Source organism: Peromyscus maniculatus, chromosome 23, assembly GCF_049852395.1.
Source record: "Peromyscus maniculatus bairdii isolate BWxNUB_F1_BW_parent chromosome 23, HU_Pman_BW_mat_3.1, whole genome shotgun sequence".
In the NCBI taxonomy this organism is placed as follows: Eukaryota; Metazoa; Chordata; class Mammalia; order Rodentia; family Cricetidae; genus Peromyscus; species Peromyscus maniculatus.
In genome coordinates, this window is record NC_134874.1 from 12,046,915 (window position 1) to 12,067,148 (window position 20,234).

Below are 20,234 nucleotides of genomic sequence, written 5' to 3' on the forward strand. Positions count from 1 at the left end.
GGTTTAAACTGAGCTCAGGGACACACACACGTTATTTGAGTGTGTCAACAGTCCTCTGGGGCTGTTATCTGAAGCTCCAGAGACCGGGCAAGGAGCAAACAGCAGCTGACAAGTCTCCCAGGAGGGACAGCCATGGGGCGGAGGCCAGGTCAGGGCTGCCTGGGATCCCCAGCACCTGCACCAGAGACAGCCTCTGCCACTCAGGTGCAGGGACAGGAGAAGGGAGGAACATTGCCAACCTGGGCAGTCCCAGGAGGCTTCAGGGAGGAGGCAGTCCTCATGCCAGGCTTGAAGGATGTGTAAGAGTCAGAAGCCTAGAGAGCAAGGCAGGCCGGGGAGAGAGGCTGAGAAAGTGAGCACAAGGAAGAGTCTGTGCATAAACTGTGCGGCCCAGCCCAAGTGGTTCAACGCTTCTGACTCAGTTTCCTCACTTGAATGCAGGTAGCAATTGTCCGTGCGGCATGGGTGATTATGAGACAAAAGGGTCCAAAGCCCTGAGACACATGGCAGGTCACACATGTGCCTTCCCCATCGGCCCATGTCACAGCCCAGACTGGGACAGAGAGAGCGAGGGAGCGTCTGCTCAGGACGCCCTGGATCATTAGCAAGAATAATGATGGACTCAGGTCTGGCTGCATCCAGCTCCAGGACTCACGGCTCCAAAGTCTCTATCCTGGCAGATTCACAGACTGTGGCTCCAAGGAACCGGGAACTGGTTCCCAGGTGTCTGGTAGGGGATTCTTGGCAAGTGAGGGCCAGGTCTGGGGTTCCAGGAGGGGGGGCGGGGGGAGACAGTGTAGGCAGCAGATTTGAGAGTGGAAGTCACTGATGCCTGAATCCTGCCATTGAGGAAGGAGGTGAGTCATGGTCTGTAGACTGCAGGCCCAGAGAAAGAAAGACACTTATTTGTCTGAGGCCACACGGCCCACATGCCACAGGGAAATGAATTTTACCCTGAGCTGTGATTCTCCAAGATGAGCTCTGTAACCGGCAGGCTGTGAGGAGAATCAGAAGACCCCAGACAAAGACAAGGTGCATCCCAGACCCCTCTGGGGTCTGAGAACCCCCAGATTGGGAGAGAGCCCAGGGTTGCCGGGGACACAAGACCACCCTGAGATGCCTTTGCCCATAGGAGACACTCTGCTGCCCCCTTGTGGCTTCAATGGAGTTGATGTCATCTTGTTTCCCAAGAGATTTTTTTTCTAGGGCTGAAGGCCCTGACCCCCCTGGGAAGAAGGCAAGGGACACGCTACATGACTCCTACCACTCTCCCCCTAACCCTGCCACCTCTAGTACTCATGCTGGCATAACTTAGTGATGTTGAGGAGTACTGTCTGCACCTGGCTGGGTCATATGCCAACTTCGTGACCTTGGTGCATTCTGTCATTTACACACACACACACACACACACACACACACACACACACGCACGCACGCACACATGCACGCACGCACTTACACATGCCCACGCACACGTGCACTGTGCCAGGGACTTGCTGGCAGGGCCTTGGTGACTGTTGATGTAGAGAAGAGCTCTTAGAAAAGTTACTAGCAGTTAAACAAGTGACATCATCTCCTCCAGGGAGGGACGTGTTTCAAGGCTCAGTGCGGCCATCCACGCTGTAATATGGAGTGAGTCGCTGTCTCAGAACCTGCTTCAGGACTGTGTAAGCTCAAGGGGTAAGAACACAGAATCCGTGGAAGCCACACACTCAGCTCAGGAAGGTTTATTCACTGAACTGCAGGGAGCCCGTGGGAGCAATCCAAGAGGACCACCTGAAGGAGATGGGCTACCTGAAGCATCAGCTGGAACTGAGGCCCCCTGGGTGGCCATGAAGGTGTCCAGGGGCCTCTCTGGGATCCCCGGAAGTCCTCAGCTGCAGCCCAGCTGGGTTTTCAGCTCCTGGAGCTGTTGGTTGCTGATGTTGTTGCCACCACACACGATGACCACAATGGAAGCGTGGGCCAGCCTCAGGCGGCCCTCAGCCTGGAGCCTCCCCAGGATGCCTGAGTATACAGCGGCCAGGGCAGCCCCGCAGGCAGGTTCCACCAGCATTCGTTCATCGTCTGTGGGGAGGAAGAGGGAGGGCTGTCAGTCAATGCTCAGCAGGAGGGGCCCATTCCGCCAATTCATCCACCCACCCACCCACCCATCCCTTCTGCCGTCACAGGTCTGACTCTCTACAGATCTACTCCTTACTCCACTCGCTGTCTCTCTGTCCATCCATCAGTGTAGCCTTCGTCTGTGAAGCTAGCCATCCATCCAGGAGCCAACTATCCATCTCCTACCCATCGTGTGATTGCTCATTCATCAGCCTGCTCATCAACTTGTCCATCTACCCACTGTCTACCCACCAATCGATCCACCCACCCATCCACTCATCCACCCACACACCCATCCATCCATCTATCCATCCATCCATCATCCATTCATCCATCCTTCCATCTACCCAACTATCCACCCACCCATCCACCCACACATCCATCCATCCATCTATCCATCCATCCATCTATCCATCCATCACCCATTCATCCATCCTCCCATCTACCCAACTATCCACCCACCCACCCATCCACCCACCCACCCATCTATCCACTCATCCACCCCACCTATCCATCCATCCATCCTATTCATCCCTACCCACCTATCCCACACACCCATTCATTCTTCTCTCCCTCCACTGCCCATCCATCCATTACTCATCTTTCCCACTCACTCATAAACTCATCCATTCATTCATTCAACAAATACCTCACTCTCTGCCTGGCTCTGTGTTTGGAAGACCCTAGGGACATAACAGTGGCTAAAATGCAAAAACCAACCCCCTACCCAGTTACACCCCAACAACAGATAAAAACCAGACAGCTGTGAGCAGAGGACTTAGTGTATTGGAAGTCTCTAGTTAGTGAGGTGGTGTGGGGAAATCAGGGTGGCTTCCTGGAGGACGTACCATAATGGATTACTAGTCATCACTATAGACAAGCAGTAGGGGATGGGACCAGGATGGATGTCCAGAGGCAGAGCATGTGCAAATGTCCTGAGACTGCCTAAGACTTTCCCTTCCTCTCCCCCCACCCATGTCCAGTAGTGGACACACCCCATGACATCACCACTGCTCAGCCAGTCCTGTCACAGATGCTGGGGACATGGTTGAGGTGGACAGGTGGATGACCCGGGTCTCACTCACCCAGGAACCTCTGCACAGCGCTCACAGCCTCCCGATCTTCCACCACCTCAGAGAGGATCTCACACTCCTTTGCACACTCCAAGGTCCGTGCGGCCACAGTCTTGGCTCCCAGGCTCCTGGCTACACTGTTGGGGAGGCGGGCGGAAGAGGAGACACATCAGAGATCCGCCCTGCAGGCCCCAGGTCACCCACGTCCTGTGACAGACAAGTCCCCATCAGGAGGTCCAGACATGCTCAGATGTAGTGCATCCCATGAGCAACTCACGAGCATGCTTGGTCTCCTCCCCGAGGCTGACCTCAAAAAACCCACCGCAGAAGGGGACATTGGCCATCTAGTCACTTTATTTACCAATAACTATTGATGATGGATGTCCTGTGACCCTCCCCAGAGGGGAATGCGCCCAGTGTGCATACTTGTTCTAATCCTCACAGCCCTCACACTCTCTCTCTCTCTCTCTCTCTCTCTCTCTCTCACACACACACACACACACACACACACACACACACACACACACGCACGCGCACACACACACACACACACACACACACACACACACACACACACTTGGAGTGAGAAGAAAGGAGACTGAGAGATGATAAGTAACTACATCAGGAACATACAACTAGTCTATACCAGAACGTGGATTCCGACCCATTTGATCTCAGTGCTGAGGTCACCTCCCTGCTACTATCCATGGTGAGCTAGAGTCTCCATGTTTTGAACTCAGAGATATCTCTGGGGACCTCTGATTCCTGAGGAACCCAGACCACTGAGGCTGGAGCCAGAGTGTCTACTTTCTGACCTTGGCTCTGTACTAGCTGTGCAGCCTTGGGAAAGTCACTTGACCTCTCTGGGTCTAGGTTTCTTCATCTGAATAATGGAACTTCTGAGGTTGTCACAAGGCTCGAGTGACTTGAAACATGTAAGGCGCTTTCTTCATCCAGGGCCGGACGCTTAGAAAAGTGTTGGTTGTGGTTACTACTGTTGCTGGGGTGACTAAGTTCACAGATGGGGCAGAGGTGATGAGCAAGGTAATGAGCTAGGTGCGATAGTACAGACCTGTCATCCCCACACTGGGAAGGCTGAGACGGGAGGGTGGCAAGTTCAAGGCCAGCCTGGGCTACAGAGGTCCAGACATGCTCAGATGTTGTGTGTGAGATGATGTGTGAATGAGTTTAGGGCCAGCCTGGGATACAGAGTGAGTTTAGGGCCAGCCTGGGCTACAGAGAGAGTTCAAGGCCAGCCTGGACAACTTAGTGGAACACTGTCTCAATAAAAAGTAAAAAGAGGGTCGGGTTACAGCTCAGGGCTGGAACACTTGCCGGGCATATGTGAGGCCCTGGTCCCATACCCAGCACAGGACAGAGGGTACAGGTGAATAAATGCCCACATGGCACACCCCAGGAGACAGCTGTGGGGGTTCTATATGGTGACATCTAAGCTAAGCTGCCAGAGCCGAGGGGAGACAAGCAAGACAGGTGAGGAGTGTTCCGGGCATAGGGACAACATGTGCAAAGAGGGCCTAGAGGACAAGCTTTCAGCCATTACAAGGACGGAAAGACAGACCTCAGCAGAGTGGGGGTGGGGGGGAGAGTCTGGAGTTTGGCTGCAGGTTTGGGGGAGGAGCAAGGATGGGCCTAAGTCGAGGCTGGTGAGTCTTGTAGAGGAGTGTGGCTCAGTGAGCTACAGAGAGAATTCAAGGCCAGCCTGGGCAACAAAGGAAGTGGGGCTCAGTGGCAGAGCCCCAGAATCTAGGCTGGCCCTGAACTCTCTCAGTAGGGCTCCGCTCCCAGCACTGAAGGAAGATTCCAGATCAGTGGGTCGACTGCTCGCCTAGCATGCAGGAGACCCTGGGTTCCATCACCAGCACCCCATAAACTGGATGCCTATAATCCCAGCACTTAGGAGGAGGATCAGGAGTTCAAGGTCGTCCTCAGCTATATAGTGAGTTCAAGGCTAACCTGGGCTACCTGAGATCCTGTCTCAAAAATTTTTAAAAAGACCACTGAGTTCAGTTTGAATAAGTGAAGAGTGTGGACTTGTACCACGTCTTCATGTAGATGTTACCCTCCCCCCCAAAAAAAATGGCCACAAGGCTGGTCTAGAGGACAGGGGAGACTGTTGCCCCACACCAGGGATCATTGACTGTAGTGGTTTGAATGTAACTGGCCCCCATAATCTCATAGGGAGTGGCACTGTTAGGAGGCGTGGCTTTGTTGGAGTGGGTGTGGCCTTGTTGGAGGAAGTATGTCACTGTGGGGGCGGGCTTTGAGGTTTCCTATGCTCAGGTTACCACCCAGTGTCTCAGTCAACTTCCTGTTGCCTGTGAGTTGTAGGACTCTCAGCTCCTTCTCCAGCACCATGTCTGCTGTGCTCCCCGCCATGATGATAATGGACTAAATCTCTGAACTGTAAGCCAGCCCCAATGAAATGTTTTCCTTCCTAGGAGTTGCCATGGTCACGGTGTCTCTTCACAGCAATGGAAACCCTGACTAAGTAGGTGTGGGGACAAGGCTGAGAAGGAAACCGGGGTCTAGGAATAGGACAGATGTAACCTCCAAAGTTAAGGGGGGAGAGGGAGGCTCCTAGGTCACTCCACCTGTGTGGAATGCTTCTGTCTGTAGAAACAGCAACCTGTGGATATTACAGGATGCTTCTGCTGTGCCAGGCTGGGGAGCATGTACCTACCTTAGGGCTTAAACAGCTGGGCTGCCACTCTGGAGTAAGCCCCACCCCCTTCTATTGACGCAGGCTCTCATTAGCCTGACATTTGCCAAGTAGCTATGCCGGCTCCACCTGCCTCTGCTTCCCCGGGACTAGATTTCAAGCACACACTACCACACTCCACTGTTTCCCACAGACACCGGGGACTGAACTCTGGTCCTCACACTCTCAAGGCAGGAACTTTACCAATCCTCCGTGTCTGTCTCCCTGGTGTAGTTTGCCGTCATTTTTTTTTTTCAAGACAGGGTTTCTCTGTGTAGTTTTGATGCCTATCCTGGGTCTCACGCTGTAGCCCAGGCTGGCCTTGAACTCACAAAGATCTGCCTGGCTCTGCCTCCAGAATGCTGGGATTAAAGGCGTGCATCACCACTTGCGGTCATTTCTTACGGCACTTCTGGGAAGCTGACCAGCTTGTGTTACATGTTTCTAAGGAGGAGTCTCTCCTGCTCACCTCTTCTGCTAGGCTGAGTGGCCAGCAAGGTTCTGGGATTTCACTCTCCCAGCTCTGAGGTCACAGATGCTACCACGGCACCAGATTTTGTGTCGGTGCTGAGAATCTGAACTCAGGTCTTCCCACATCCAAGGCAAGCACATTACCCACTGGGCCTCTCCAGCACCTTTACTTTGAGACAGGATCTCTCTATGCAAGCTCAGGCTGGACCTTCACTCTCAAGCCTCCTGCCTCAGCTTTTTTAAGCGTCGGAATGACGGGGGCGTGTGTTGTAGAATATTATTTCAAGGTGCGTTACTTTGGTTTATGCTCTGGAACGTTTGCTTAATGGTGCAAAGATGTGTTTGATGAAATAAAATTCACCTGCGGTCAGGAGGCTGCCTCAGCAACTAGCTGACAGGAAGTGGTAGGGAGGAGCCAGGTGAAAAAAAAGAATTGAAAAGGAGGAACTAGAGAAGGAGGAGGAGGACTCCAGGGGCCAGCCACGGAGTAAGATTTACAGAAGTAAGAGAACAGGAAAAGCCCAGAGGCAAAAAAGATAGACGGGGATAATTTAAAGTTAAGGAAAGCCATCTAGAAACTAAGCCAAGCTAAGGCCGGGCACTCATAATTAAGAAAAAGCCTCCATGTGTGGATTTATTTGGGAGCTGAGTGGTGGGCCCCCCAAAAGAGCCAAAAAAACAAACACGTGTACCCATGGACCCGGCCTTTTTTCACACCCTATAACTTCGTGACAGGGGTTGGAATTTCAGGACAAGCAGACATTTGGGGTGCCTCCACCCACCCCCACTAGCTTGGACAAACAGACCATGGGACAGAGACACCCCACCCTCCACCCCCTCAGAGGCTCCACCCAGACCCACCTGGTGATGTCTGGCAGGGTGACCAGCCTGCCTGCCTGCAAGGCCGCGTTGAAACTGTGCGCCCCTCGGGTCTCCATGGCAACGATGGGCACCTGCGGCCAGCCCACCTCCAGCAGGCCCGCAGTCACTCCGGCTAGGAGCCCTCCGCCCCCGACAGACAGCACCACTGCCCCCGGCGGGGTCCCCAGAGACTCTTTGAGCTCCCGCACTAGGCTGGCATGGCCTTCCCTGGGGGGTGGGAGTGGAACAAATGATAGGCGGCCCCCCTCCTTGGCCGCTGAAAGAGGTGAGATGGTGCAGCAGGGTCCCCTCAGCTTCAGCCTTGTCCTCTCCATCCACTCATCCCTTCATCCACACACCCGTCTCCTCGTCAGTCTCCCAGGCTCTTTCTTGCCTTTTCTCATTCAATCCTTCCCCCACTTTGGAAAGAAAGACCCTCATCAGGGAGGGTTAAGAGGGACCAGCCTGTGATGTGGGACCAGCTGTGGTTCTGGAAGTAGAACCCTGTCTCTTAACCCCATCAGCTGTGTGCCCTCGGGCCAGTGTCTTGACCTCTCTGTGCCGCAGTGGGCTTCCCAGTAGCTACCTCATAGATGAGTAGCCAGTGAGGGAACGCCAGTAGCCTGCACCCAGCCCCAAGGCACATGTGTGATAAAGACTATTTTATATTACAATTTCCATTGGCTCGATGAAGAAACTGAGGCATGGGCAGCGAGGTGCTTTGCACAAAAAAAAAAAAAAAAAAAAAAAAAAAACAAAAAACGTAATTCCCAAGACGCAAGGTCTGAACCCATGTCTGCCTGGCTTTGAAGGTTCTTCTCTGGGCCTCCGGTGCCTCGGGCCCTGATTCAATGAGGGTCCCTCGTTCTGACACCCTGGGAACAAAGCCACAAGCCTCACCATATCAGGGGATGGTCAAACGGCGAGACATTCACCCAGCCGTCCCTCGTGGCCAATTCTTGCGCCCTTGTGTTGGCTTCATCCCAGACCTAAAGAGAAGTCGAGGCCCTGGAAAAAGCTGGGGTGCAGACTCCACGGGGACTATGGCAGAGACTGGAGTCTCCTGCAGGGGTGGAGGAGGTCTCCCCTGAGGGAGACCCTACCTCCCAGGATGAGGACCGCAACCTCTGCAGCGGCCAAAGGACCCCACGTGCGTCCCTCAAACTCAAAGGGACCCAAATGCCTGAGAGCAGGGCCAGTACCGCTCAGGGTGTACAGAGCCAATGAACTCCGGGACTGGTGACATGGAGCCCACTTTGGGCCCCACAGGAGGGGACAAGTCCCTCACATATCGTCTGGGTCCCTGCAGCCTACCCGTGAGAGCCTCCGTCACCCAATGATGGCCCGAGGTGAACTGAAGCAGAGCTGGCCCCTGACACCTGTGCCCACCACAGGTCACCCAGAGCTCACCTTCTGGGGGTCCCCTGATCCTAGAGCTTGTCTGGGTCGTAGGCAAAGTGGGCTGCAGATACAGGGAGCATGCGCTTGGGGCAGACTCCACCAATAAGGATTGAGAGTTGTGGGTGGCAGCTGTTATTGTCCCACTCAGTGGCACAACCCTCCTGAGCTCTGAGGAAACCCCAGGTGGTACAGACATGCCCCGCCCCGCAGGGTGGGCTTCCCATTCCACTACCCCCCCCCCATTCAGGGATAGATGGATGGGTGAGTGGATGCTACAGGAAAGGAAGAAGAGACGTTAGAAATTAGCGGGCGGTGGTGGCGCACACCTTTACTCCTAGCACCCGGGAGGCAGAAGCAAGTGGATCTCTGTAAGTTCGAGGCCAGCCCGGGGTACATGGTGAGCTCCAGGACAGCCAGAGCTACCCAGAAAAACCTTGTCTCAAAAACAAAAACAAACAAACAAAAAAAAAAAAAAAGCAGAGGGTAAGGGAAGAAGGAAGGGCCAGGAGGAAAGAGAGAGGCTCCACAGTATGGTATTTAGAGGCAGCTTGGGCACCATGGTGATGGGGGCAGGTTCAGTGGGGGAAGGGGGCAGTTCTTCTGATGTTCCCATTCCTTTCTCATTGGGGTCTCAGAGCAAGAAATGACACCCCAAATCCAAAAGCCATCACCGAAGACTTTGTCTTATCAAACTGCCAGCCTTTCAGGTCCCAGTTCCAAGAGTCCGTGAGGATGGGGAACACTCTCCAGCCCGCTGACAGGAGTCTTCTCGGGGTGCGACAGCAGGTCCAGAGGTCCCAGCGCTTACAGTGCTAACCCCTTGTCCCACCCGTTCTCTCTTCCCTCCACCCTCCCGAGAGAAGGCTGAAGACCAAAACGCTGGTGCTGGTGCTGGCCAGTGTCCGTCCAAAATAAACAGAGGCGATGCCCTGGAGTGCGGTGGGGGAGGACACAGCACCCCACCCACCCACCCACTCACCCCGCTCTCTGTCCTTGCTTTCCGCTCCTTACCTTCCCAGTCAGCTGGACCTCGGCCCCCTCCCCCTCCAGCCGCCTCACCACCTGCGTGGAAGTGGTCTCTGGGAGCACGATGGTGGCAGGGATGCCCAGCTTCCGAGCCGAGTATGCGGCTGCAATACCTGCATTGCCCCCTGGGGGCAGTGGAGAGAGGAGTTCCTCAGGCTGCTCATGCCGCCCTCTCCCTGTAAGTCACCCCGGGCAGAGGAAGACACCTGATCTACATCGAGCCAATCAGAGAACGCAACCTCCTCACTCATTACTGCTTTTAGGGGTGAGCATGTTTGTTGCTCAGGCTACCGTGTGGCCTGGACAAAGAGGCAAAGGAGAAGAAAAAGCAAGAGACGGAGAGGGACCGAAGAGAGCGGCTGGATCCAGCCATGCCTGAAAGCCATATATCCTGAGCATGTTCGGAACTTGGAGCCTGCAGCTTAAACCTCTGTGAGATGGGTCTCTGTCACTTGTGACCTCCACAAATGTAGGATTATGGAGAAGGGACTGAAAACAGATGATGCGGCTGTCTGAGACTGTGGTCCGGATGAGCTACTCCTTAAAACGAAGCTAAACTGGGCTGTGGTGATGCAAACCTGTAATCCCAGCACTCAGGAGGTAGAGACAAGAGGATCAGGAGTCCTGTAGACTTTACAAAGGAAGGAAGGGAGGGAGGAAGGAAGGGAGGGAGGGAGGGAGGGAGGGAGGGAGGGAGGGAGGGAGGAAGGAAGGAAGGAAGGAAGGAAGGAAGGAAGGAAGAAAGTCAAGCCAAGCCCTGGACATTGACAGACGCTCTAGCTGCCCCCCAGCCCCCACCCCGGTCCTGAGGACTCCTAGTAAAACAGAGAGGCGTGGGGTCACCTGAGGAACACACCAGATGTCTGCATCCCCTCCCAGCCATCTGGAGAGAGAAAGGATGGAGTTGGGGGTCACTCCAGTCATGGAGGCCTTCATGGGATGTGGCGGGGTGCTCCATCCATGCCCAACACTCCTCCCCCTCTATCCTGCCCTCACCTCCTCCACAGCCCTGTGTGGACCTCACTCCCCTCCCCAGCCCTGCGCCCACCCTCCTTCACCTGCTGACAGAAATGTCCGATGCCCCGGATCTTAAAGGAGCCGGCTGGCTGCACATTCTCATATTTGAGGAAGACGGGCATGCCTGCCACCCGAGACAGTGCCCAGCTCTCCAGCAGGGGGGTGACCCTGTGGAAAGGCTCCACCCTGACACGCTCTGCCGAGGCTCCCTCCATTCCTGTGGCACAGAGATGACCTGCAAGGGGGGCATGCACGGTTTAGATTCCTTAACTCCATCAAGAGAAGGGAGGCCAAGGCCCCTGAGCCTGGCCACCCCAAATCCAATCCAGCTTCCAGGCTTCAAGGTCCAGGCAGGTGTCTGCCTCTCTCTGGACCTTGGTTTCCCCATCTGAATAAGACAGATTGTCTGGGGTAACAGTGGCTTGTCTGTGGCTTGTCCATAGTGCTGGGGACACAGAGTGTGACCAAAGAATCATAAAATTCATTCATTCATTCATTCATTCATTCATTCATTCATAATTTTTCCATATAAAACACTGGTTAAACAGGTGCCAGGGAGGCAGGGCTCTTCCTTTACCTTCTTACCTTTCCCGTTGGCAGTCTTTTGCCCTCTTCCTGGTTATCAGTTCCCAGTTACCCAGCCACAGCCTGTATTGTCTCTAAAAAGCAAAGATGCTTTTGTTGTAGGTGCCATTGAGAGAGAGGGTCTCCAGTGTGTGTAGCCCAGGCTGGCCTGGAACCCACTCACCATCCTCCTGCCTCCCCCTGCTCAGCATTGGGAGTATAATGCTATGACGTCACACTGGCCAGTCTTTTTTTGTTTGTTTGTTTTGTTTTTTTTTTGATGTACATATGTAGCTTTACAATGGTCTACATCTGTCCAAACCCAGTGGGATGGTGACTTTATGTCGGCTACATAAGAAGTTTGGCCGGGCGGTGGTGGCGCACGCCTTTAATCTCAGCACTTGGGAGGCAGAGCCAGGAGGATCTCTGTGAGTTCGAGGCCAGCCTGGGCTACCAAGTGAGTTCCAGGAAAGACGCAAAGCTACACAGAGAAACCCTGTCTCAGAAAACCAAAAAAAAAAAAAAAGAAAGAAAGAAAGAAAGAAAGAAAGAAAGAAAGAAAGAAAGAAAGACCTTGTCTATAAAAAAAATAAATAAACAAACAAAACGAACAAATGAGAAATGAGGGAAAAGGAACAAGCCGGGTGGTTGCTCACACCTATAATCCCTGCACTCAAACTCAGGAAACTGAGGCAATCCTCCTGCCTCCGTTCAAGGCCAGCCTGGGCTACAAAGTGAGTTCAAGGATAGCCTCAGCTACGACGTATTGAGAAGGCCTTGTTTCAAACCACCGAAGAAAAGAGGCAAAAAACAAAAATTAAAAACCCTCCTCTCCCGTCTCTACAGCTGAAAAGATTGGTGAGGCCCCTTGCAGTACCAAGGTCGGCCACCAGGAGGCGAGTTGAACCCAGTCGGGTCTCCCCACCTCCCACGCCCCAGCCTGAACCTCCTCTTATCCACTCTTACTCAAGGGTCTCAAATAGGGAACTGGTTGGTGACTCTAACCCTGGAACTCCCCAGACAAGGTAAAGACAGAGCAGACCCACCTGGTCTCTTTCAGCACCTCTCACGGGGAAAGGGTGCCTATGGGCTGTACCTGGTCCCCCAACTCCCTGTGCTGGCTAGTTTTTATGTCAACTTGACACAAGCTGGAGTCTTTTCGGAAGAGGGAACCTCAGCCGAGAAAATGACCCTACCAGACTGGCCTCTGGGAAAGCCTGTTGTGTGTCTTCTTGATGGGTGACTGATGGGGGAGGAGCCAGGCCACTGTGGGTGGTGCCGTCCCTGGGCTGGTGGTCCTGGGTTCTATAAGAAAGCAGGCTGAGCAAGCCAAGGGGAGCAAACCAGTAAGCAGCACCCCTCCATGGCCTCTGCATCAGCTCCTGCCTCCAGGTTCCTGCCCTGCTTGAGTTCCTGTCCTGACTTCCTTTGATGACAAATAATGATGTGTATGTAAGTGTGAGCCGAATAAACCCTTTCCTCCCCAACTTGCTTTCGGTCATGGTGTTTCATCGTAGCAATAGTAACCCTGACCAAGACACCCCTCGTAGCCCAGCTTGGAGCTCACCTCAGTCTTGCGGGCCCCAGATCACAGGTTTGGTTGCTAACCAGAGACCAAAGTCAAAAACCAGTTATGTGCCTCAAGTGTCTCAACCACTCTTGCCCCTATATCCTCTTCTGTAAAATGGGAACAAATACACACACCCCAAAAAACTTGCAGGCTGTGGTGTGGACGAACCACTGGCACCCACTGCCAGGCTCCAGGCTGAATCCTCTAGACAGGTTCCCTCGCTGGGACCCTTCTACCAAAGTTGCCATGCCTATGTCTACAGAGCACGGTCAGGGTCCAGGCTAGGGCTTGGGACCCAGGGATGGCACGGTGGAGAAGACAGACATCTACCTCAGAGCCAGGATGTAGTTTGATGAGGAGATGTACCATAAACCAAGAAAATAATAGCAAACTGTGAATATTGAAGATGAACAAAAGGCTCTCCTTTGGGCCTGGAGGCAGGGAAGGCCTCTTGGACCAGAAAGATATGAATGAGCTAAGTAAGCATGGACCAGGCCACACACTGGATGCATTATTGTACGGCATGAGGTCCTCATGAAGATTAGGTTCAACCATGAAGTGAGGGTGCCCACTGTACCCGGTGTGGCTTGATAAAGAGATAACTGTTGTGTGGGGCTTGCTGGGAGCCGGGCACCGTGCCCAGCACCTTCCTGATTATCTCAGAATGCACCGAGAAACCCCGACAGAGACCTGCATGTGACTCCATTTTATAACTAGTGATCCGGAGGGGTTGGTACACAAGGCCACAGGTCAGGAACTGTGGCTCAGAGTTCAAACCCAGGTATGTGCTTCCCCACCGTGTGGCATCTTAACTACCGGGTTGTCCGTATCCTCCTCCTCCTCCTCATCATCATCATCATCATTTATTGAAAATGAGGCTGTTTGGTACTTCTCTGACAATTATCCTTAAGAGCAGAAACTCACCGAGTAATGGTGGCGAGCACCTTTAATCCCAGCACTCGGGAGGCAGAGGCAGGTGGATCTCTGTGAGTTCGAAGCCAGCCTGAGCTACAAAGTGAGTTCCAGGACAGCCAAGGTTACATAGAGAAACCCTGTCTTGAAAACAAACAAACAAACAAAAGTAAGAACAAAAAAGAGCTAAAACTCTTGGCTCTGACCCCAGGCCTCTCTGACACCCCCGCACCCTGATGCTCATCGCCATCAGGGTGGGGACCCATCTGAGCCAAGGCCGAGGGGACCCCACCGACCCACTCCCCACTGTGGTAGCTGGTGAGACCTCAGCAAGAGGCGGGACCTCCCTGTCCTGTGATGGAGAGAAAAGGCCTGTGATTCCCTCACTGGAACTCACTTAAAAGGGCTGCCCGTTCTCTCCAGCCCTCACTCCAACCCCAACAGTTCTGGGCTGCTTTCCCCAGGGGCCATCTGGGTGGCGCACAGCAGCTGAATCAGGAGAAAGTCTAGGAAGCCAGGCTGACTGCCCCTGCACAATCTGGTATCCACCCTCAGGGTCCCCGGGGCCCCGCCTCCTGTGGGGTGACAAGACAGGACAGATGCTCCCGGAGTGGTAGCCATCCTCACTCCGGCTTGTTGTCCCATAATCCCCAGCCACTCCCACAATGCCACCCTTACCTTCCCGAAGGACAGTCCCCAGACCAGCACAGCAGCCTACAGCCCAGCCGGGACCAACCTGGACTCACGGGCCAAAGATCAGCTTCCGCCACCGAGGCCCGGCCCCTCCTCCCTGTTAAAGGGACAGTTCCTGATTCTGGGTCCCGATAAAGACTCAACAGCAAAAACAGCCAAGACGGATTCATGGGGATAGTCAACCCTCCCCTCTTTCCTCATGCAGCTCATGGCTGCATGGTGAGTGACCTGGGCTCATCTGGCCGATGGGGAAATGGAGGCTCAGGAAGGAACGCATACATCCACAGGGACTGGCCAGCAAGAGGCGGAAGGAACCTCTCACCTTGGACCACCTTCATTAACACAGCCACCCTAGATCTGACATATCCAGAACTGTCCTTAGGTCAGGCCACGTTCCCCGGACCACACGGGAGTCAGCTTAGGTTTGAGCCGAGAAAACAAAGATGCAGACCAGGCATGGTGGCGCACGCCTTTAATGCCAGTACTCAGGAGGCAGAGGCAGGTGGATCCCTGTGAGTTCGAGGCCAGCCTGGTCTATACAGCAAGTTCCAGGACACGTGGGGCTACATAGAGAGACCTTGTCTTACAAATAAAAAAATAAATAAGTAAAAGGAAGATAGAAAGAAGACAAGGGGAACTGGTAGCCACCCTGTCTGAATGGGAAGGGTGACTCACACCACATTCCTATCTCTGCTATTTCACAGCCAGCAGAAGAAGCCTGGCTGTTATTGACTGTCCACAGCAATGGCTTCGTGCATTCAATAAATAAATATTTACCAGACACCTACCGCCTGCCAAGTCCTGAGGCCTTTAACCTCAAACAAGATAGCGTGTCCCCTGCTTTCTCCCAGCACCTGGGGTGCCCGTGCTGTGGGAGGTGGGAGCAGGTGGGATGTCGGGAGCCCAGGCAGGTGTGGAGTCGGGGGAGGGGGATTGAAAGGGTCACAGAAGTACTTCTAAGAGTCTGGGGAGACGGCTCTGGGTAAATGCATCCCACGCAAGTGTGGAGACCCAAGGTCGGCTCTCCTGCACCCATGAAGAAGGGTTCAGACTCCTGTGTCCCCATCTCACTGAGCAATGCTGAGACCCTGGGCCTCAACCATCCTGAACCTCAGTTTCCCTAAATACAAAATGAGAGGCAAGATTCAGGAAGGATCAGGCACCATAGGTGTCCCTTAGGGAAGTGTGACCTCTCCCCTCCCAGGATTGATGATTAACCCTTGGCTACCTGGGGTCAGGTGGAACTGCTTAGCCACGATCTGCAACTGGGAAGCCTCCCAACTCACTTCTGCCCTCGCATTACCCCTCCCCCATCACTGTCCAGTGCCCAGTCTTGCCTGAGGCACTGGGGACCCCAAAAGGACAGAGAGCAGAAGGTCTCCAAAGTGGCTGTAGTGTGGGATCTGGAGAAAGGCTTCCTGGCAGAGGAATAAATACTTCAGCCGTAGACAAGGATCTGCATTAACAGCATGCCTATGGCATACCAATCGAATATTCTCAAGGCTCTCATCCCCATCGCTGGGGATGGAACCCGGGGCTTTGCAATGTCAGATAAGTTCTCTACCACAAGCCCCTAGGAATGGAGTCTCTAGATTTTCTTGCCATGGGATTGTGTGTAGTCCAGGCTAGCCTCAAGCTTGCTATGAAAATGAAGACGACTGAACATCTGATCGTCTCACCTCCACCATCCAAGTGCTAGGATTACAGATGCACACTCATGTGTGGGAGTGTACACACACACACACACACACACACACACACACACACACACACACGAGGTGGGGGGGGTGCTGGCTAAATGGTTAAGAGCATGTGCTGCCCTTGAAGAAGACAGTTCAGTTCCCAGCACCTACATCAAGTGGTTCACAATGGCCTGTAAGTCCAGTTCCAGAGGGTCTGAGGCCTCCACAGGTACCCGAATGCACATGTGAGTAACCCCCCACACCCCATATACACAGTTAAAAATAATAAGCCAGGCGGTGGTGGCACACACCTTTAATCCCAGCACTCGGGAGGCAGAGGCAGGAAGATCTCTGTGAGTTGAAGGCCAGGCTGGTCTACAGAGTGAGATCCAGGACAGCCAAGGCTACATGAAGTAACCCTGTTTCAAAGATCCAAACTTAATAATAATAATAATTCCTTTCTTTTGCTTGTTTGTTTTGATTTGGTTGGGTGCTTTGAGACGGAGTCTCACTCTGTAGCCCAGGCTGACCTGGAACTCACAGAGATCCTCCTGCCTCTGCCTCCTGAGTGCTGGGATTAAAGGCGTGCACCACTGTGCTGAGCCAAATCTTTTTTTTGTTTGTTTGTTTGTTTTTTTTGTTTAAGAAAACTATTAAGCCATAGAACAAGCCAAGTACTGGTATGCCTGTTATATCAGCACTCCAGAGGCTGAAGCAGGAGGATTGCCGTGAATTCAACAGCAAGACTGTCTCAAATACACACACACACACACACACACACACACACACACACACACACACACACACACACACACACACGGCTGCTGAGATGGTCTGCCAGGTGAGAACCCTGGTCACCAAACTGACGGCCTGAATTCAGTTCCCAGGACCAACATGGCGGAAGGAGGAAGAGAACGGACGCCAAAAAAATTGACCTCTGACCTCCACGTACCCGTTGTGGCACGCATGTGCGCCAACGCACGCACACACACAGACACACACACACAGAGAATGAACCCATGTAATTTTTAATTTTTTAAATGAAAACAGAGAAATGAAAGAAAGCAGAACAGGCGCAGGGCGGGCTCCTATGGGGGAGGCAGTGTGTTCAGTATTTAGGACAGAGATCCTGGGGTCCCGGCTCTGCCACGCGGAGTAGCAGTGACCCCACTTCCCTAGGCTGAGGAGCCCTAGGCAAGTCACTCAGCCTCTCTGTGCCCTGTTTGCCCTGCTGTGGAGCAGATGTGTGGGTGAGACACCGAGGCGGGGGGGGGGGGGGCACAGCTGGTGCTCCGTTGTCTGTCCTGTGGTCCCCTGAGAAGGCAGCGCCCGGGGCCGAGAAGCCTGTGACGTCATTCCATCACAGGCTGTACGACTACCTGGACCAAAAATAAATAAATAAATAAATAATAAATAAAATTCCAACGATCCCCTGTGCTGAGGAAACAGGTTCGGAGAAACCGAGTCATTGACGCAAGGTCATTGACACGGGGGTGGGGGGTGGGGGGCAGAGGGTGAGTCGCGGAGGGGCTGGGCTCCACAGTTGCTGGCTGGAACGAGGGAGAGGATGGGCTTGGAAGGCTAACACGGAGGGGGGAGGGGGGAGGCAATGTTTGTCAGCCAGCCCCTGTCCCTGACACCTCAGGCCACCACCGGACAGCCAGGACAGCCACCACGCCCGTCCTCTGGGTTGCTCATTAATCCTCATTTCACCACCTCAGCCCCAGGTGTGCATCCTGTTCCCGGGACAAAGAGACCTAGCGGCTGAACCTCCGACACTTGCCAACCAGCCTCCGTCACCCAGACTCCTCTCCCCTCACGCTCTGCCTCGCTTTGCACGAGTTTCTGAGCCACTCGGTGGGACCGGGGACCTGGCAGGTGAAGCCACACACGCAGCCAGTGAGCAACAACTAAGTGAGGGCGTAGGCATCTGGATTCCCCCTCCCCCCGACACACACACACACACACACACACACACACACACACACACCGTGGCTCCTTGGCCAAGTTCAAAGACTCCCCATCCCTGACCAAGAAGTCCGATCATCGCAGACCTGAGAATCCGGCCTTTCGGCATGATTTCCACCAGCCAGGCTAAGCTATGCCACCCTCTCTGGGAGGCCACAGTCCCGCAGTCACCCCATCCTCCCACTCTGTTGCCGCCCCCCCCCCCCCAGCACCCAGCAGCCATGACTGAACCTTGGATGTATTTGAGTTTGAAACCCTGGCAGACACTCCCCACCACAACTCATCTGCCCAGAACGAGGGAAAGAGTTAGGGACAAAAAAAAAGCTAATGTGACTAGTTAGGCCGTCCAGCACAGAGACCAGGAACCAAGCTTTGAGGGACATTCAACCCAGGTGCACCTCCCAAGAGGCTTAAAAATTCATACCTGGACTGGAGAGGTGGCTCAGAGGTTAAGAGCACTGGCTGTTCTTCCAGAGGTCCTGAGTTCAATTCCCAGCAACCACATGGTGGCTCACAACCATCTCTAATGAGATCTGGTGCCCTTTTCTGGCGTGCAGGCAAACATGCAGGCAGAATACTATGTACATAACAAATAAGTAAACCTTAAAAAAAAAAAATTCATACCCAAGCACTGGGTATGGTGGTGAGCGCCTGTAATCCCAACACTTGGGAGGTAGAAGCAGGATCATCAGATAAAGGCCATTCTTGACTACAAAGGAAATTCAAGGCCAGCCTGGGATACAAGAGAACCTGCCTTCAAACAAACAAACAGACTCATAGCTAATCTGGGCATGATGCTGTATACCTCTAATCCCAGCACTCCGAAGGCTGAATCAGGAGAATGAAGAGTCCCAGGCCAGCCTGGGCTACATAGTGAGACCCTGTCAGGCTCATAGAACAAAACCCCTTGGACTTCACAGAAATGGCAAGATCTTGTAACAGAGATGGGGAGTTGGGTGGGGGAGTCCTTGACACTGCTGTCCACTGCCCCTGAAGGGATGCCTTGGGCTGGAGGTACAGAAGGTTCCCATGTAACTCAGCAGTTACCACCCAAGTGGCTTTGGCTCCTGTATTTGCTGCAACCCATAGAAGAAGAAAAAAAAAAAAAAACACCCTTGTCCCCTCAAATTAAACACTGCACGTGCACTTGGGGTATGAGGTGTTTTTACTACAGACCTCTTCACTTGCCAAGGAGCTGCGGCCACGTCTCTCTCAGGGTCTCTCAGGGTGCTGGATTTGGCCAGCTCCCCACGTCCGGCATGGGTCACCACCGGTGATGATAACCCCTGGGAGAGGCTCCAGCTATTGCCAGGTCCTGACCTTGGCTTGGTGGCTGCTTTCACACATCAGGGATCAGCAAAGACTGTTTGTCACTAGGAATGACGCACAGTGGGAGTCAGCAGCGGACAGTGTCACCAGGAAACCCAGGAGGGTTCTGGGAGCTCCCCACTCACTCAGTGAGGGTTGTAGCAGGTGACCACAGTGTAAAGAGCCCGGCGGCTGCCAAGTCCTCAGCTGGGACCACAGAGGTTGAACACAGAATCCAAAACAAGGGCGGCTCATTGTTCAGACAAACTCTTTTCTCTTTTTTTTAGCATTTTTAAATGTTTTTAGATTTATTCATTTATTTATTGGGTTTTGTGTGTGTGTGTGTGTGTGTGTGTGTGTGTGTGTGTGTGTGTGTGTGTAAGTATTATTTTGTTTTTTTGAGACAGGGTCTCATGTATCCCAGGCTGGCTTTGAACCCACTAGGTAGCCAAGGATGACCTCAAATCCCTGAGCCTCCTGTCTCTGTCTCCCAAGTGCCAGGTTTACGGGTATGTGCCACCACACCTGGCCACTTTTTATTTTCTTTAGAGACACACTCTCCTTCTGTACCTCGGCCTGGCGGCTCACACCTGTAACAACTGTCCTGCCTCAGCCTCCCATGAGCTAGGACGAGAGGTGTGAGCCGCCAGCCCCGTTAGGGGCCTCTCGGGGCTCTGGTTCAGGAGCAGATGGACAGAACGTGTTTTGGACGCTTGAGCTTACGTCCTGGCCACAGCAGCAGGAACAGAGACGGCTAGACAAAGGAGGGTTGAGGGTGTCGTTCATGTCTCCCTGGAGCGGTTCCTCAGCCGCAGCCGCTGGTGTCTCTTCTAGGACAGATGCCCCGGGCACTGTGTGGAACTATG

The 20,234-nt window shown here is 53.6% G+C and overlaps 1 protein-coding gene and 1 long non-coding RNA gene across 12 annotated transcripts; both read right to left on the reverse strand.

Moving 5' to 3' along the window:
* Positions 1-1,711: 1,711 nt before the first annotated feature.
* On the reverse strand, positions 1,712-15,036 carry Sdsl (serine dehydratase like). Of its 11 annotated transcripts, none has more exons than XM_076560511.1 (10): positions 14,396-14,410; positions 13,730-13,861; positions 11,257-11,330; positions 10,713-10,888; positions 10,498-10,537; positions 9,640-9,779; positions 8,128-8,216; positions 7,228-7,455; positions 3,189-3,313; positions 1,712-2,067 (listed from the first exon to the last, which is right to left on the reverse strand). In XM_076560511.1, the coding sequence occupies exons 4-10, from the start codon at positions 10,884-10,886 to the stop codon at positions 1,874-1,876; spliced, it is 990 nt and encodes a 329-aa protein (XP_076416626.1). In that variant the 5' UTR covers positions 10,887-10,888; positions 11,257-11,330; positions 13,730-13,861; positions 14,396-14,410; the 3' UTR covers positions 1,712-1,873. The 11 variants fall into 11 exon arrangements, with proteins under 11 accessions (XP_076416626.1, XP_076416623.1, XP_076416627.1 ...); XM_076560508.1 differs by having other exon boundaries at positions 10,713-10,906; positions 11,249-11,330; XM_076560512.1 differs by lacking the exons at positions 13,730-13,861; positions 14,396-14,410 and adding an exon at positions 14,733-15,036.
* A 2,063-nt stretch (positions 15,037-17,099) lies between these two features.
* On the reverse strand, positions 17,100-19,623 carry LOC121825417 (uncharacterized). Its single transcript, XR_006067673.2, has 2 exons — positions 19,237-19,623; positions 17,100-17,471 (listed from the first exon to the last, which is right to left on the reverse strand). It is a non-coding gene; the product is annotated as an uncharacterized LOC121825417 (long non-coding RNA).
* Between the last annotated feature and the right edge of the window lie 611 nt (positions 19,624-20,234).

Bases quoted from the DNA above. Each gene is read 5' to 3' on its own strand.
- Sdsl (XM_076560512.1), bottom strand. From the start codon at position 10,886: ATGGAGGGAGCCTCGGCAGAGCGTGTCAGGGTGGAGCCTTTCCACAGG. The intron at 10,538-10,712 runs GTGAAGGAGGGT...TTCTCTCTCCAG, and splicing joins TCGGACATTTCTGTCAGCAG to ATGGCTGGGAGGGGATGCAG. The intron at 3,314-7,227 runs GTGGGTCTGGGT...CCTCCCCAACAG, and splicing joins ACCCTGCCAGACATCACCAG to TGTAGCCAGGAGCCTGGGAG.